The sequence below is a fragment of the Osmerus mordax genome, chromosome 8 (genome assembly GCF_038355195.1).
Source record: "Osmerus mordax isolate fOsmMor3 chromosome 8, fOsmMor3.pri, whole genome shotgun sequence".
NCBI lineage: Eukaryota > Metazoa > Chordata > Actinopteri > Osmeriformes > Osmeridae > Osmerus > Osmerus mordax.
This window is the reverse complement of record NC_090057.1, coordinates 2,851,067-2,870,114: the sequence shown is the minus strand read 5'-3', so window position 1 is coordinate 2,870,114 and position 19,048 is coordinate 2,851,067. Positions and strand designations below refer to the sequence as shown.

At 47.9% G+C, this 19,048-nt stretch overlaps 1 protein-coding gene across 1 annotated transcript in view; it reads left to right on the top strand.

Annotated features, from left to right (window-relative positions):
* Positions 1–15,872, top strand: part of runx2b (RUNX family transcription factor 2b) — a 40,647-nt gene extending 24,775 nt beyond the window's left edge. Inside the window, exons 4-7 of the mRNA XM_067241844.1 lie at positions 69–173; positions 8,512–8,679; positions 9,880–10,041; positions 13,971–15,872. Of these exons, the coding sequence (XP_067097945.1) occupies positions 69–173; positions 8,512–8,679; positions 9,880–10,041; positions 13,971–14,446 (911 nt within the window). The 3' untranslated portion in view covers positions 14,447–15,872. The remainder of the gene's footprint in view (positions 1–68; positions 174–8,511; positions 8,680–9,879; positions 10,042–13,970) is intronic.
* Positions 15,873–19,048: the final 3,176 nt, after the last annotated feature.

The following is a 19,048-nucleotide window of genomic DNA, read 5'->3' as shown; positions in this document are numbered from 1 at the left end:
AGGGTTGTGGTGTATGAATGCAGGGCATTGCCCTTGAGAATGACTGATGTGTTCTAATGTCCCTACAGGAAAGAGCTTCACCCTGACAATCACGGTGTTCTCCAACCCTCCACAAGTGGCCACTTACCACCGGGCCATTAAGGTCACAGTGGATGGACCACGGGAGCCTAGGAGTGAGTACACCACACACACACGCAGACACACACATACACCCACACACACGCAGACACACACACACACAGACGCACGCTCACACATCCACACACACACGCAGAAACGCTCACACACTCACACACAGACACACACACACACCCACATACCCACACACACCTACACACCCACATACCCACACACACCCATATACCCACACAAACACACGCACACACTCGCCCAGAGTGTGATAATGACTGGCTGAGGCTGTTTTTGTTAGACTTGCTGATTTGTGGGCGTGTCCTACGAACAGATAGCCAATCACAACAGTCAAGGACTAGTACTAAATAGTGGCGCCTGTCTAAAATGGAGATAGTAAAACAACAAGTACACTAACAAAGGATAGAGACATACTTTTTTCAAACCCCTTAACTGGAAAAAGTTCCGATTATTTTAAGTGGCAATCAACAGGTTTTTAATTAACTTGACTTCTCAGAAATAGCCTTGCTTCCCATGCGATGGTATAAGAGAGAGTGCAGCGCGAAGGGTACACTGGGTAGCAAAGTGCTAGCATCAGCTCATTTTAATGGGCCATATAAAAACAACTGAAGAGGAAAAAAAACTTTACTATGGCCATCAGTGCCAACTGGTCTGGCAGGCAGCTGTTTCCCCAGCCCTGCCTATTCATAAAAACATATTCCCATCTCTGGCGTCTTAGTGAAGACTAGCACATCACAAACAACCCTCCTCCCGTCCTAGAAACACACATGGCACTGGGACACAGAGACAGACGGAGAGACAGCGACAAATCTGGAGACACGGGGATTAGTAGGTCATCATTCTGGATGAAACCTGCCCCCTGGCGCCATAGACGCCCCTCATACACACACACACACACACACACACACACATACACACACACTCACACACATACACACACACACACTCACACACGAGAATGCGTGCTCACACAGTAACACATACGGATATGCGAAGAGCACTCGCTCTTCACTTTGATCGCAAGCATTTCCTGTGCATCTGCCGTCTCTGTCAGATGACTCCCAAACACCCACAGTCTGAGCCCGTTACTTAGAGACCGGCGGATGGGAGGCAGGAAGGAATTTGTTTACAAAGAACCGTTTTCTCTCTCGACAACAACAGTCCTAAAGTCCATTCGGCCCACAGACATATTCTGAAGTCTTAAGGACGTGATAAACCAGGTGTGAAATACACTGTAAATACAGAATGCTGAACTCCTCGCATCAAAGCCATTTTTCTTTCCGCCGGTATTCCACCAATAGCAATCCACTTCACGTGAGTTGTGAAGGGGATTAAATCATGGCTGTGCTGTCACCAGTTCACCAGGACCTGTGTTTCGGAACACGCTTCTCCCTCAGGGTCACTGAGCCTGGGTCACAGGGTGACGAACCCCACATGTGTGTCCCTGTTAGGACCCACCACCAGGCCTCACTGCCCCAGGCCTCACTGTCCCAGGCCTCACTGCCCCAGGCCTCTCTGTCCCAGGCCTCACTGCCCCAGGCCTCACTGCCCCAAGCCTCACTGCCCCAGGCCTCACTGTCCCAGGCCTCACTGCCCCAGGCCTCACTGCCCCAGGCCTCACTGCCCCAAGCCTCACTGCCCCAGGCCTCACTGCCCCAGGCCTCACTGCCCCAGGCCTCACTGCCCCAGGCTTCACTGCCCCAGGCCTCACTGCCCCAGGCCTCACTGCCCCAAGCCTCACTGCCCCAGGCCTCACTGCCCCAGGCCTCACTGCCCCAGGCCTCACTGCCCCAGGCCTCACTGCCCCAAGCCTCACTGCCCCAGGCCTCACTGCCCCAGGCCTCACTGCCCCAGGCCTCACTGCCCCAAGCCTCACTGCCCCAGGCCTCACTGCCCCAAGCCTCACTGCCCCAAGCCTCACTGCCCCAGGCCCGGTACTGACAGTCTCCCAGCTCAGAGCCAGCCACTGCTATCTTTGAACGCTTCATTTACACATGGGGGCCTCGTCTGCCATTCCACCTCTATTTGGTGTTAAATGAGTGGGTAATTAGGAGGCCACTAGTACGCCTTGGAGGGGCCCGACAGAGAGGAGAACACTGGGCTGTCTTAGCTCATAGCACACACACACACACACATTCACACACACATTCACACACACATTCACACACACAAACAAGTCACGACTACATGTCATTTGTCTGAAACATTCAACTTCTGCATATTTTTCAAAGTGACGGAGAGGGATAGAACGTTTATTCACTCCAAAACAATCATCTTTGAAAGATTTGGGAACAGCTGCTTTGTCCACGAGAGACATCTGCTACACAGTGTTTTGTTATTTTGTTCTTGTTAACTTTTCATCCGTGTCCTCCATGCAGTTGATGAGAGTGTCAGTCAGTAAGTGTGTTAATAATTAGTTTATGTAATTGTCAAGGCCTTATGGTTACCAGAAGAGTCCCACACCACTAGAACCGCCATATCAAGTTCCTCCGGCTTAGTTTGGAATCAGTTACAGTTTTCTGGGTTTGGTTGATAAAGTAACGATTCTCTGTGGTAACGTGACTGCGATGTTAGGCCCGGTTGTGCTGACGGGCCTGCAGTGGGAGTGTGGCTGCACTCTTGGGGAGTGGTTTGTCAGGTCCTTCTGGTCACTGTGTTATTAGCAGGAGGTTAATGTGGTTTCTGTGGCTCTCATTGTGCTTAATAAGATGACAGGTCCTGGTTGCCCTGTGGTTTGCCACAACGCCCAGAAGTGTGTCTGTGGGTGTGTGTGTGAGCTTGTGTATGTTTGTGTGCACCCACACGCGTGTGTGTTTATGTATGTATGTATGTCTGTGTGTGTGTTATTGGTGTCAGTAGTCTGTTTTAGTAACAGTGCTGGTTTGGAGCACTGCTAATAGGTCTCATTAAACGTCATTTGAACTAATAGACTGGGAGGGGTTGGTTAAACCAACATGCTTTTATAGGTGGTTCTGTGTCTCCTCAGATCCTGGGCATGACCAGGAACAGTCTCCTGACTGGAGATAGTCAACACAGCACCAGGCTTTCTGTCCAAATGACTCTCTTTCCATTACTGGTTATTATTGACAGCCAACCATAGGAGGTGACTGAAGCACTTGGGGCATATATGTCGTGTGTTGCTGTGTGTGTGCATGCCTTTGTGTCTTTCATGGTTTTTGTCCGAGGTTAGTGGTCAGGCCCCTCTGTGCTGTTGGCCCCTGTCTTGGTATGTGCCGGGTCTGGGCCTGGGTCTGGGTCTGGTCTAGTTTTGGTCAGAGTGTTAACAAGTTTGGTATTGGTGTTGTATGAGTCTGGTAGCTCAGAGGCCTGGAGACAATATTAGTGGTTCAGTGGTCTCCTTTGCCAAACCAAGCTTCGTATCGCTCCACACATTCACACACACTTGATGTTAGGCACAGCCCTCCCACAAAACCTCACCGCACGTGTATGTTGTGAAAGATACTAATAAACTGTTTGCATGCTCCGTTACCTCAAGTATACAATGGGAATATCAGCATTATCGCGGCCCGTTGTCCTCTAAGGGCAGTTTCGCTTACCTTTGGACACACACACGGCTTCTCGGAGCGTGAGCAGTTCTATGTGTGCGTCATCATGCCTGTCGTGATGTTACTGAGCCTGACGGGCAAGACCTGAGCAATCCAATACCGACTTTAAACATAGGTCACATGTCAGCACACGTTGGGCTTGTTTATCTCTGAAAGGGATGGCCCCGCCCTTATTTACACATCCTCACACCAGAGTGCGCATGCACTCATGGACACACACACACACACTGTACACACATATGCTGTACTGTATATAAAACTCACACACATCCACATCCACTTTGATGCTCTCTCTCAAACACACACACACACACACACACACACACACACACACACACACACTCACTACAGACAGACAGTGTGGTATCTGCTGAAGCTGCAGACTCATTCAGAACATGCCTTAACAATGGGAGCAAGACCAATAAACCCCCCTGAACTCCAGGAGGGAGAAGAGAGAAAGAGAGAGGGAAAAAAACAGAGAAAGAGAGACTGAAAGAAGTGAACGAGAGAGAGAGATACTCTAGTCTAATCCTGAGGCAGTGAGACGGATGTCTCATGAGGTTCCATGAACAGATGCCAAGGCTTTATAAGACAGAACACAAAGCTGAGAGGCAGAGGGCCTGAGATGCTGAGACTGAGCCAGTACACAGGTCTAGAGAGTCAGGGACTGACCCAGTACACTCAGGTCTAGAGAGTCAGGGACTGACCCTGTACACTCAGGTCTAGAGAGTCAGGGATTGGAGCAGCACAACATCAAAACATCTCAAAGAGATTTACTCTCTTTGTTCCGAATAAAAACACTTTCATGTGAGCGGAGAGGTGATGAGGGAGGCTGTCTGAGACTCTGTGTGTGTGTGTGTGTGTGTGTGTGTGTGTGTGTGTGTGTGTGTGTGTGTGTGTGTGTGTGTGTGTGTGTGTGTGTGTGTGTGTGTGTGTGTGTGTGTGTGTGAGTGAGAGAGAGAGAGAGAGAGAGAGAGAGCATCAAAGTGGATGATCAGTGTGAGTGTGGATGTGTGTGGGTTTTATGTACAGTACAGCATATGTGTGTACAGTGTGAGTGTGTGTGTGCCCTTCCCTGGCCTGGCTTGCTTCCTCAGGGCTGGAACGCATGGACCACACAGATGGCTGGCAGCTCTCCACGACAGCCTGGCTCTCTCTCTCTTTCTCTCTCTATCCCTCTCTCCCCCTCTCCCTCTTTCCCCTCCTCTGCTCTCTCTCTCTTTCTCTCCACTTCTACAGACCCCCATGGTAGACGGGCGTCTGGCTGTCACCCACTCAGCACTTTTCCTCTCTCTTCACGCTCTGCCAGATTCAGACTGCCACCTGAAATAATTCATTGTTTCTGACTCCTCACAAAAACAACACAGCCACTGGGAAAGCTCCAAATAAAAAAGTGAAATGGAGACGAATGCATTCAGTCATGCTCTTTACTGGCTGTTCTAGCAGGAGCTGACTGACAGACACCCAGACTGATATTCCAGGAGTGTGTTGCTCCTAAATCAGGGTAGATATATTAATCACAGGTCACACCATAATCATAAACCCTAAGCCGACTGGGCTTTGAGGATGACGTGACAGTGAATTTATAAGATGTCCATTTATTCGGCTTGTGTTCACATGTGTTTCTTACATGTGTAACCCTAGTCAACCGGAGTGAATTTCTAAATAGTTCATCTGTAGAGGATGCCTGCTTGGCTGGTAAGGAGCGCTATTGTGTTTCAGACTGGTAGTCTCAGCCCGTGCCTCAGAGGGAAACAGCTCACCTCATCATCCATCAGAGATCACGGCACTCAGACCCAGATCACATCTCCATCTGGCATCAATTACTTAGGCCTTACACACTGTTTACCCTTCTTGCTCTTACTTACGGTGTTTTCAGACCAGTGTGGTGGATAGGTCCCTAGTTCATTATCTCTCTGCTTCAAACAACACAGTTTTGGGATCGCTGGGTGTCCGATTTGATCTGCAGAGATGGCAGATAATGGATGGAGCTGGCACATGCGTAAGTTTGTGTGTCCGTGCCAGCCTACGTGTGTGTGTGTGTGTGTAGGTGCGTGTCCATGAGCTTGTGTATTACCGTAACATCTGGTCTGAATCTTGTGTTTCCGGCTGCTGGTTGGGCAGGGAAGTGGCACACACTATCGAAAATCTGGGCTATTTTCACAGGGATGATGGGAATCTGAGGGACTTTCCCTCCGGCGCTGAAATCATCCGCCTTCCCGCTCCTTTAAATACCCCGGCTCATTCCAACGCCCTGCTAGGGTTCCGATAAAACAGCTGAGAAATCTTGTGTTTGGCAACAGATGTCTTCTAAAAGGTGTAATTAAGGCCTGAAGAACGGTATTTACTGTCAGAGCCACCAAACTAATGGACTGTGAGGGCAGGGTGTATTCACTGTGCACTGGACTTTAATGCATAGTAGTGGTTACCATGTCGCATTTCTTCATGGTTGAAAACCATGCTTCGCTGCCCCTTATGACCACAACCAGGTTGCCCACCTTATCTGTTGGTACCCACTGTCCAGCCAGTTGGGGAAAACTAGCGGTCCACTGGTTTGAGCTTGACCTGGGAGTGTAAACAGAGAAAGTGCACAGCCTGTATCAGACTGTCTGAAAAGTTCAGTGTATTTACAGACACTCCGCCCTTGTGAGTGAAAACATCCCCCGTTAGATGCAGCCCAGACTGGGTACGGCGTGTCTCGGAGAGCTCCTGGATCTTCTGTGCTGTGCGGAGGAACCCTCCTGGATCTTCTGTGCTGTGTGGAGGAACCCTCCTGGATCTTCTGTGCTGTGCGGAGGAACCCTCCTGGATCTTCTGTGCTGTGCGGAGGAACCCTCCTGGATCTTCTGTGCTGTGCGGAGGAACCCTCCTGGATCTTCTGTGCTGTGCGGAGGAAACCCCCTGGTCCTCTAACTGTTCCACCATTCACGGCGCTTCAGGGAGGATCCAGCGGGCCCCAGTCAGCCCCCAGACTGCAGACTGGGGACCCATCCAGAGCTCTTAATTTACTGTTCATCAGGGTCTCCTCCTCTCCCTCCTGCCCCCACCCCCCTCTGCCTCCCCCATGTCTCGCCCCACCCCCCCCCCCCCCCTCATCTCTAGGAGACGGCCATGCACAAAGCCTCACTGTGTCCCATCGCTGTTTTAAAGAGAAACTCAGTCTGTTAGGAGTGGAAAGCCTATGATTGACTGGGCACAGCCCGCTAAGAGAAATAAGGAATGCCAGTGAAAGGCACAAATTATCCGCCGGCCTGATGGCAAATGTTGAAATTAATGAATTATCCATGTGAGTTATGTCATGAAAGTGAGCTCTGCAATTTGAGGTCATCAAGATGGGGTGCTCCGAGTCGGGGGTTGACGTTGTAGCACATCATCATCTATCAGGATGTATGTGTCCATGTGACATCCCTGGAACACTGAACAGGAAACTGATGGAAACCTCAAATATTCTGCCACTTCTGTCTCCTCCTGTAGCTTCTGCTCCTCCTCAACCTCCGGCTCTTTTTTCTCTCTTTCCTCCTCATCTTCATCCAACTCATCTTCTTTCCTTTTCCTCTTCATCTCTGCTGTTCCTCTCTAGGATGCCTCTAACCCCTGACCCCTGTCTCTCCACCCCCTTCCTGGGCTAGTGTCAGAGGTGTGTCTGAGGGAGTCAGGTGGCTGAGCGGTGAGGGAATCGGGCTAGTAATCCAAAGATTGCCAGTTCGATTCCCGGTCATGCCAACTGACGTTGTGTCCTTGGGCAAGGCACTTCACCCTACTTGCCTCGGGGGAATGTCCCTGTACCTACTGTAAGTCGCTCTGGATAAGATGACTAAATGTAAATGTGTCTGTGTGTTGCTCAGGCAGGTTGGACAGGATTCTGAGGCAGCTGCCTGTCTGTGCCTGTGCCAGATGGCACTCTGCCAACTCCGGCATGAGTTTCTTTACCTTCATGTTTACCTCACCTACTTTACAAAGGATCTGATGGAGGAGGGAGCAAGCATTCAAATACACAGACGTGTAAAATGACAGACAGACAGGAGAGAGAGAGAGAGAGAGAGAGAGAGAGAGAGAGAGAGAGACAAAGAGACAGAGAGTGAGAGTGAGAGAGAGAGAGAGAGAGAGAGAGAGAGAGAGAGAGAGAGAGAGAGAGGGGACCCATCCAGAGCTCTTAATTTACTTAATGGGAGAGAGAGAGAGAGAGAGAGAGACAGAGAGAGAGAGACAGAGAGAGAGAGAGAGAGGGTGTGTGTGTGTGTAGACAGAGGCAGTACAGTAAGTGCATAACGAAATTGTGGGATGTTTTGGAAGGGACAGAACGCAACTAGATGGGAGAGGCCATCATGGCATCAGAATCAGGTTTTTGAGCAGAGCTGTAGTGTTTACCTGAGGATGAGTCCTGGCTGAGTAAACTGCTGGTTCCTAGCTTGTCGCTAACAGGATGCAGCATCCCAGTTCTGGCCTCTCACAGCATACATCCTCTGGCTGATATAAACACAGGTCCTGTTGACAGAAGATCAGCTCTCATAGCACATAGCACAACTGTCATATCACAGCATGACAGGAATGACAAGAACCACGATCGCCACTATGCCAACACTACACTGTAAAGCAAACACAGTGTAGTGGGCGGGTGAAACATAGACGTAGAAATAGTTCTGCGGTCGTCAAGTTCTTATACTAAATGACCTCTTGTGGAAGGGGTCATAGTGTGAGGTGGATGTAGATGTAGCTGACAGTGTGAGGTAAGGACAGTGGTGGGTCAAGTTGAGGGTGAGGGGTAGCCTGGCTGACGGGGTGTGTGTGTCTGCAGGGCACCGTCAGAAGCTGGAGGATGCTCCTAAGACCGGCCTGTTCTCTGACCGCCTCAGCGAGCTGGAGAGAATCCGACAGAGGGTTGCCGTGCCGACACAACCACCCCGGCCATCCCTCAACCCTGGACCCAACTCCTTCAACCCCCAGGGCCAAACACAGATACCAGGTGAGCCTCTAGAACATTCAGCAGCCAGGGTAGATACAGTACCAGATGTGCTTCTAGAACATTCAGCAGCCAGGGTAGATACAGTACCAGATGTGCTTCTAGAACATTCAGCAGCCAGGGTAGATACAGTACCAGATGTGCTTCTAGAACATTCAGCAGCCAGGGTAGATACAGCACCAGATGTGCTTCTAGAACATTCAGCAGCCAGGGTAGATACAGCACCTAATGTTCACCACACATCACAGTCACCGTGAGGTCCCATCATCACTGAGCCGCCACCATGCACACGTGCCTCCCTCCAGGTAAAAATAGTCTGAGTGCGGTATGGGCTCTTAGTGAAATAGAGCAGGTTTGTTCAGGCAAGGTGAAATGTCACACCTAGAGGTTATACCTATTTCATGTACATTCTCTACGTACGAGGTGGTAACGCCATCTCCCACAACTACACACCTGTCACCTGAGCCAGCCCTGCTACTGCCAGCTCCTCCCTACTAGCCTCCCTGCCTCAGTCCAGCTGGCCTCTTCCTGTCACATGTGCTGGTTACACTTAAGATTTCACATTCAGGGTTTCCCGGTACTTGAGGGGTACAGTGGGTCGTTTGTAGACCTGAACGGACATGTGCTGACTGTTTCCACAGCTTCTCTGTAAATATTTTGAGGTTGATCTTGAAGTCAACATCCGACGGCTGGATTCTGTAAATACACGAAAACGTTTACATCCTAGAATATTGATAAATGTACACATTTTGATATTCAATCTGTAGATCGTTTTCAGCCTCAAGACTCTTACTGTTCGTGGTCAATGTGCAAATAGGTGTTTAGGCTTTATGTGAGTGCAGAGACTGTTGTAAAGTGTGTTTTGCCATGAGTGAGATGTGGCTGTGTGTTTATATGCTGGGCGTGTGCCATGGAACCTCTCAGTCCTGAAGCTAGTGCAAGATGTTTTTAAAAGCAAACAGGAAGATCTTCTCTGCTTAGGCAAACATTAGATGTGTCATTGCAAGAGGTTGCGTAACAATTTTAACTGAGAATAACTGCAAAAAAAACATCCAGGAATGCACTGTAAATGGAATAAGACACCGATAACGTCTTAACTTGTTGCCTCTGCTCTCTCATGCAATGTATTTCAAATGCAAGGCAGGAATTAAACTACTGAAATGCAGTGATTCTCACCTCTTTTTATTCCTCTCCCCCCCTCAGACCCACGCCAGTCCCAGGCCTCTCCACCCTGGTCCTATGAGCAGACTTACCCCTCCTACCTGAGTCCCATGGCCTCCCCCTCTGTTCACTCCACCACCCCCCTCTCCGCCAGCCGGGCCACAGGCCTTCCTGCCATCAGCGACGTGCCCCGACGCCTGCCAGGTACTCACCTCCACCCACCCTGCACTGTGCCCACCCTACCTCACACAGGTACTCACCTCCACCCACCCTGCACTGTGCCCCCCCTACCTCACACAGGTACACACCTACACCCACCCTGCACTGTGCCCCCCCTACCTCACACAGGTACTCACCTCCACCCACCCTGCACTGTGCCCCCCCTACCTCACACAGGTACACACCTACACCCACCCTGCACTGTGCCCCCCCTACCTCACACAGGTACTCACCTCCACCCACCCTGCACTGTGCCCCCCCTACCTCACACAGGTACTCACCTCCACCCACCCTGCACTGTGCCCCTCCTACCTCACACAGGTACTCACCTCCACCCACCCTGCACTGTGCCCCCCCTACCTCACACAGGTACACACCTACACCCACCCTGCACTGTGCCCCCCCTACCTCACACAGGTACTCACCTCCACCCACCCTGCACTGTGCCCCCCCTACCTCACACAGGTACACACCTACACCCACCCTGCACTGTGCCCCCCCTACCTCACACAGGTACACACCTACACCCACCCTGCACTGTGCCCCCCCTACCTCACACAGGTACACACCTACACCTCACCTAAAAGACCTGTACCTGATACATCGTAACCAATGAGAGCGCTTTCACAGCTGTAATTGCCTATTTACAATTTGTCAGAAAAGGCAGGCTAACTCTGACCAATTGACTTGCACAAGTCACCATTAGCTAATTCTGGATGAATGTGAGAAGAAGGAGACTTCCACTGTTCTCCTTCAGAGTGGTTCTGGAAGGCTTTTTATAAACAGTGGAAAAGAGGATTGTTTCCTCTTTTCCTCTGTCCAAGCCTTTGATCTCAGAGGAGGATGGGTAATAACAGGCCCATGATAATAACAGGCTCGTGACGAACCAATAAAGTAGCTTTATAGTGATCCACGGCTCTCCCAAGGCATGCTGGGTACTCATGGAGTCCAGTCTTCACCATAACGGCGACATCTGTGTGCTAATTTGTCTGCCTTTCCCCGACCCAAACACTCGTTTAAAAGCCCTAAATGCGGCCAGACAAGTTCTCTCCTTCATACACCTGTTTGACCCAGTGCCAGGTGATTCTTTTCCCTACGCACTCCCTTTGACATTCTCTCTCTCTCTCTCGCTCTCTTTCTTTCTCTCTTGCTCTCTCTACTCTCTCTCTCTACACTCTCTCTTTTCAGACAACATCTCTCTCTTTTTTGTGTTGATGTGCTACACCTTAATTCCTCCTCGTAGCGCCTGAAGCGAGGGTGAGTGCTTAAGAGTTGCCGCGGTGTGACTGTGCATCGGAGGGGGATTGAAATCCTGCCAGCTGCCTTGTCAGCTCTGATTAGTTTGGTCCCCCCCTTCCCTTCTTTCATCTCAGGAGCGTCGAGCTTTGTACTCTAAGCCCTTCCACACACTCACACTCACACCCTTCCACACACTCACACCCTTCCACACACTCATACACACACACACCCTTCCACACACACACACACACACTCACACCCTTCCACACACTCACACTCACACCCTTCCACACACACATTCACACCCTTCCACACACACACACACACTTCCACACTCACACTCACACCCTTCCACACACACACACACACACCCTTCCACACACACTCACACTCACACCCTTCCACACACTCTCACGCATGCATGCTCACACTGAAGCTTGCTTCCACATGCTGATGCACTCACACACTGACACGCCTGGATATTAACGGCTCCTAAGTGTAACGACGAGGGGTCTCAGGTGACGGGAGATAAGAGACAAGTCTGACTCATGGTGAGCTCAGAGCAGCTACATCACCCCTGACTGGAGCTCCACTACAGAGAGGAGGAGGAGGAGCGACTGGCAGGGCCTCTCCTGTCTACCCGGCTCTTCATGTAGAGAAATGCTTCAGTAGGCAATCAGTGATTCAGCTCCGGGAGTTCATCACTCAAGTCAAACACCAAATTCGGAAGTGAAGTTCAAAAGTTTGGGTTTGTAAAATACTTCCAAATATTTAGACAACGTAGACTGGTTTCATTTAAACTAATGAAGCTTGATCTGGCTCATCATCACAGAGGGCTTTGTACAGTAAACAAGTCCAAATGTGAACAGCAGAAGTCGGGAGTTTATTGAACACTGCCGTTCACTTCTGAGGTCACACTGGTCCCTCTATTCCGAAGACAATCACCTACTATTTCAATGAAAAATCAAATGGATCTTGCTGGAGAGAAGGAAGTTTAAAGGCCTTAATTGACAGCACATGTTATCTGACGCTAGCGACAAACCCGGCCTTGCAATTTCACCCACACATAAACACTAAGCCCTCCCCCCCCACCACCCCCCACCCAGCCATCCCCGCCCTCTCACACCAGACATGGTGACACGGAAGACGCCTAGTGATTTATGATAAGACTGCCATGGCTGGACTCCACCACGGTGGGGGTGGGGGGGGGGGGGGGTGAGGGGGTTAGTGTGAGTGGGGAGTACCTCCTATTCTCCTTAAACTTTCTGGGCCGAGCGCGATGTTAGCCACAGCCAGTTAGTGGTTTCAGGGTATTTTTTAGGATGGAGCGTGGAGAGGAACGAAGGGATGGAATGGATGGAGAGAGAGAGAGAGATCAGCTCTTTCTCTCTCTCTCTTTCTCTCTCTCTCTCTCTGTCTCTCTATCTATGTATCTTTATATCTCTCACCCTCTTTCATACACACATAACTTCCACACACACACACACACACACTCTCTGTCTCTGGAGCCGTTGGGAGGAGAGGAGAAGAGCCACATCAGAGCTCAACCCTGCCTCATTATGGATCTCATGGAAACTGCTTCTCCTCAAAGTGTTTCCATGTGTGCTGCTCCTGATTCATCCCAACTGCTTTTTTTTATGTGCATGCAGTATTCACACACATATTACCCCTCCTCACACACGCACCCACACACACACTGACACAAACACAGATACACACAAACACAGATATAGACACACACACACACAGAGATACACACAAACACAAAGATAAACATACACAGATATGAACCGTAGGCACACACAGTCATACACACATACTATGTAAGCATAAACATGTGAGCATAAGGACACATAAATAAGCATATTTGTAAACACAGATTAAGAATCATATATGCAAGCATGAATACACAATCTATCACAGTTACTGTAATCTTAAATCCAACAAATAAGACCATAATTGAAAATATTTTGGAACACAGCTTTCTAGGTCTATTGGCATTTCAACATGGTGTCTGAAGAGATTATTTTTATTGGATCACAATGCTTGGATATTTAGCTTTTCTGACACAACAAAATAATTGTATATTCTCCCCAAGAGGCACTTTGTACACACCAATTACTGACAACCCCCTTCCCATAGCACATCAACAAGACTGACAACTACATTTACATTGTAGTCATTTAGCAGAAGCTCTTATCCAGAGTGACTTACAGTAAGTACAGGGACATTCCCCCCGAGGCAAGTAGGGTGAAGTGCCTTGCCCAAGGACACAAAGTCATTTTTGCGCAGCCGGAATCGAACCGGCAACCTTCTGACTACTAGCCCAATTCTCTAACCGCTCAGCCATCTGACTCCCTGACAACTAGGGAAGCACAGACAGTAATCGAAAGAGAGTGACACAGTCAACACCCATTATAATAACTAGTAATTTAATATGACATAGATTCAAGCAGACATATCCTTTAGGAACGGCTGCACGTTGCTTGAGTCATCTTGATAATTGAGCACGAGTAGAGAAATATACATTTATATCTGTGTGAAATATACATCTTTCTCTCTCTCTCTCTCTCTCTCTCTCTCTCTCTCTCTCTCTCTCTCTCTCTCTCTCTCTCTCTCTCTCTCTCTCTCTCTCTCTCTCATATATTCATGTGTATGTGTGTGTGTGTCTGCAGGTACGTCTGACCTGAGCCCGTTCCCAGGTCAGTTTGAGCGCCAGTTTCCCAGCCTCTCTCTGACAGAGAGTCGTTTCTCCAGTCCCAGGATGCACTACCCCACCACCTTCACCTACACCCCCCCGGTCACCTCCGCCATGTCGCTGGGCAGCGCCCACTACCACACCTACCTGCCCCCACCCTACCCCGGCTCCACCCAGAGCCAGAGTGGACCCTTCCAGACCAGCAGCACCCCCTATCTCTATTACGGAGCCTCCTCCGGCTCGTACCAATTCTCCATGGTTCCGGGGGGTGATCGTTCACCGTCCAGGATGATACCACCCTGCACTAGTGCTTCCACAGGCAGCTCCCTGGTTAATCCTAACCTGCCCAGCCAGACGGAGGGGGGAGTGGAGGGGGACGGGAGCCACAGTAACTCCCCCACCGTGCTCAACCCTGGAGGTAGGATGGATGAGGCCGTCTGGAGGCCCTACTGAGACCAGGGACAACAAGAAGGGAAAACATCAACTGATGTTCTGGTTTTAAAGCACAAAACCTTTTGGGAGAGTTTTGAGTTATGCAACAAATTAGTAGAAAGAAAAAGAAAAACTATCTCTTCCGTTTCTCGGAAATTAACGTCGAGATAAAAGAAAACAGACTTGTGTGAACTTGTCTTCCTGGAATGTGTTTTGACCAAGGCACTACAAAGGGAGTTATTCTCACAGCAATAATGAGAAAGACACAAGACTATTATGGTTTACTAGACCAGAGTGGATAAAACATTATTCCAGTTTTATGATAATCCACGAGCAAATGGATTGTTCAGATACTTTGTAAAAGACAGCTTCTTTTGTAGTGTTTGTATTTCTATAAGGCTTTTTGCAGAGCATGTTTTTGTACTACGACAATATAAAGATGCAGGTTAAGCACTGAGTAGCAAGCGATGAGAGTGACACTTATGTTACCTTTGGTGGTATGAACAGCAAATTTGCTTTAAAATGTCTATACGCTCATTTTAAATCATTTATTTAAATTGTATATTGTGGGTGAGAGGATGGTGTGAATTAAGGAGTTTTTTTTAAGGAGTTTTAACTTATAAAGCCATAAATTATGTATTGTATTTGAAACTTGAGTCGTAGAATTGTAATCTGAATATTTTTGATGCATGAGTAAGTTAACATTGATTTTGAAAGGTAATTTAAAGAGTGAAAAGTTTAATTTCTTTACAACCCAAAGACCCTCTTACAATGTACGTTTTGACGTGATTTACAAAGACTATGACAGCATATTTCCTCTGCAATTACTTTCAAGCTAGATTTCACCACACCTAAAGCAACTTATTTGGCCTTGAATTGACCCATACAATACACCGCAATTACATTTATTGTGTCTGTTGGCAGTTGTCAATGCCAGTCAAATTTAATGTTATTAAGGATTTATTCCAAATCACGAAAACAATTATTTGGTCAGGTTTAATCTATTTTAATTGCTTTTTCTGTAGAGTGAAAATATAGTTTTTTGGCAGTCACAGGGAGAAACTAAATGGATAGGTTGGTGGGACCAGTTAGAATGGATTCCTTCACAGTCTCAGATTATAACTTGAGATCCTCAACGGTGTGCCATGTTAGGAGAATCACTGCCTGGAACGCTGCAGTGGAGAAGGTCAGAGGGGGACTGTGTTATGCATACAGTACAGTGATGCCTTCTTATGCCTGGAGTTCCACTTCAGTGAGCTGGAGTCCTATGTCTTCCTGGAGTCACTTCCTCATGAATTTCACACTTTCAGGTTTAACAGCTAAATACTTTAGTCAGATATTAAGTTTATACATGATCCCTGAGACTTTTGCTGTTTCAGCATTACGTGCGAGAGATGACTTTCTAAAAGTTTGTCAAAGTGTGTAACACTTATGAGCACAAAATCAAGACCCTTTAAAAAAAAAAATTGTATTTCTTAATTTCATCCTTTCACAGTTGTGCTGTCGAATTGATCTCTGTTGAAAACAGTTTGGACCAAATATCTTCTGCCCATTTCACTTTTTATTTTATTTGTCTGCTTCGGTGTCATGTTTTACAAAATGGGGTTAAATCATATTACTGCCCAGTATTACAGACTGTTGGATCGACTCTAGAGAAACAGAAGAGAAATGGACATGTTTACAGTTTGCAATTACAAGTGTTTTGAGATTTGAGAATGCAAAAAATGTAGAACTGAAAAATGCTTCCTACGTGGTGATTGGATGCAGCTGCTGACAGCAAACTGGAAACAAACAGGATGGGAGAGTTCGTTTGCATGTTTCTATCATATAGCACTTACTTCTGGACTTATTTTTACCAGCACTTGCGGGAGTCTGCCAGAAGGTTCGTGGGTTTGGTCCTCTCTACCAGTGTAACACCACTGGAGTCACACACAATGGATAACACTTGGCTAAACATGCCATTTATATTGGAGTTGAATTTGATCTCAAAAGGCAGTCAGTATTTATTTTTAAAATACTATTTTTCCTCTTGCAAGATGTATTTTTCAGTGGATGTTGGCAATACAAGAATGTTGAGAAAAACACTGCGATTTCCAAAGTTCCAAGTCCATCCTTCTCCAGTAGAGGTTTGCACACAGTGTCTTGGTCCCAGTCTGTGTTGTGGATCTCCTGAACTCTTTTGATGTCACCAGATATTGAGGCTCTGGTTTTGGCTCTGGGCCAAGTGAGCGTAAACAGTGTTGAGTCTTTAAAACACACAAATACTATGTCATGTGTATGTCATACTATGTCATGTCTATGTCATACTATGTCATGTCTATGTCATACTATGTCATGTCTATGTCATACTATGTCATGTCACACCATGTCAGATGCACCCGATAAAAACAGCTGTCAGTCGCAACAGAAAATGTCAGTTCCATTTGTTCCCCGTTTTTTGTTGACAACCAAGAGCACCAAGTAGAAAAGGCAGTCTCTCTAAAGGTCCAACAAAACAACCGTCCTTTACTGACAGACATCAGGTTACATCTACATGTATATCATCACATCATCACCCTTAATCATGGTACTGAAACCTTGCTTTGTTTCCAAAAGGTGTTTGTTCTGTTGTCACCCATAAAAAGTGGATTCTTGCATAGTTTCATAATGAGATTGTCATTGAAAATGCTGAAAGAAATGTGTAATTCAATCATCTAAACATGGAAGCCCCCAGTTTTAAGAACTTTTCTTTCCTTCTTTGTCTTTGTTACACTTGGTCAAACCTTCAGTCAGGAAATGTAACTGTCTTCATTATTATGCTGGTTGTTCATATCTGGGCGAAGAGTTTGTTTTTTTATTCCAAAAGGGACTGGCAACCTGACAACAGTGAGTGAAATTGGCATTGTGATTGTATATTTGTTTATGTTTAAGAATAAAAGAGGATTTTTGTTAATAAGACCTTCATATCTCTCATCGTGGCCTCAAGCATCTTTCCTATGATCTTACATCTTGTGTCTGTGTGTGTGCCTGTGTGTGTGTCTGTGTGTGTGTGAGTGTGTGTGTGAGGGGTTGAGGAAGGTGAGGGTGGCCCGTTGACAACATGTCATGTTCATTCTTATCCTCCTCCATGTCTCTGGCCTCGGCACATCTGTGCTCCTGAACTGGAACAGGCAGGGAGGAACAGTGAAGACCACTGAGCACAGAGCAGCTACATTTACATTTAGCAGACGCTCTTATCCAGAGCGACTTACAGTAAGTACAGGGACATTCCCCGAGGCAAGTATGGTGAAGTGCCTTGCCCAAGAACACCAAGCCATTTTGCACGGCCGGGAATCGAACCAGCAACCTTCTGATTACTAGCCTGATTCCCTAACCGCTCAGCCACCTGACTCCCATGAGACCCCCCATATACATCGGGGTTTCATGTAAGGGTCCCTAGAGGGGCCATCCCAGGCCCTGCCACTCAGTCTGGATCAACATTGTCTTTGGAGCGCTCTGTCCTGGATCTTGCTAGACACGGCCGGCTGCTGCCACCAGGACTACGGCCGGCCTTCGCTGACGGAGAGGGAGGGAGAGAGAGAGAGAGAGAGAGAGAGAGAGAGAGAGAGAGAGAGAGAGAGAGAGAGAGAGAGAGAGAGAGAGAGAGACAGAGAAAACGAGGTAGCCTGTTTTACATTATTCCAAGACATAACATACCCAATTTCGAGTGCACACACACACGCCATGTGTTTTTTAGGTTCGGAACATTCTCGGGATTTCCCTGAATATAGATTGAGTGAAGAAAAGAAAAGGTTTCGGGTTCGCATTCCCTTCGTTCTCAGCCATGTCTAGCAATTATAATAATGAACTCAGGAGGAGGAACAAGACCCAGACACTCAGATGAATTAGCATACTCTCCTGCATGCAGGCGAGACCTGTGGGACCATATCTCTCTCTTTTGGGAGAAACCACATTAAAGCTCTCACAACGCCTTAACTGACAGATTATGTGGATTATATTACCTGCAGAATCATCTGGGATCTCCAGACTAAACTGTGTCATAAACAACAAACAACCTGAGAATGATGCTACTGTCACACCCGCGGCTGGCCGTGCCCCGGGACAAGTTTGTGTTTTTCAACTGCCCTGGTGTTTACTTGTGTCTGATTCCCTGCACCTGTGTCTTGTTAGTGTCTGTCAGGTCTTCAGTTTGCTCGTTTGGTGTCGTTTGTTTCACCTGAGTGTAGTTTGGTCATTGTTGTGTTATGTGTGTGTTTTCTCCATGGACCTGCTTTTGGGACTTAAATATGTTTAGTCTCTCTGAGGTGCTGCTTTGCCTTCCTCCCTCTCTCTGATCTTGGGACCTCCTCCTGTACTCACCCTGACAACTTCAACAAAAAGAGCCAATCGGATGCCATTTCTCCAATCTGCAGGTCTGTGGCACACATTCATATGCATTCACACTCATACACACAAACACACACACAGAACTTCACAACAATAACTGTTTACTTGACCCAAAATGCTTCAGAGCAGCAGTTGAGGCAGGAAGTGGTCCTCTTGGAGCCATCCTACTCTGAGCCCTGTATATATATCTCTCAGGGAGTCAGGTGGCTGAGCGGTGAGGGAGTCGGGCTAGTAATCTGAAGGTTACAGGTTCGATTC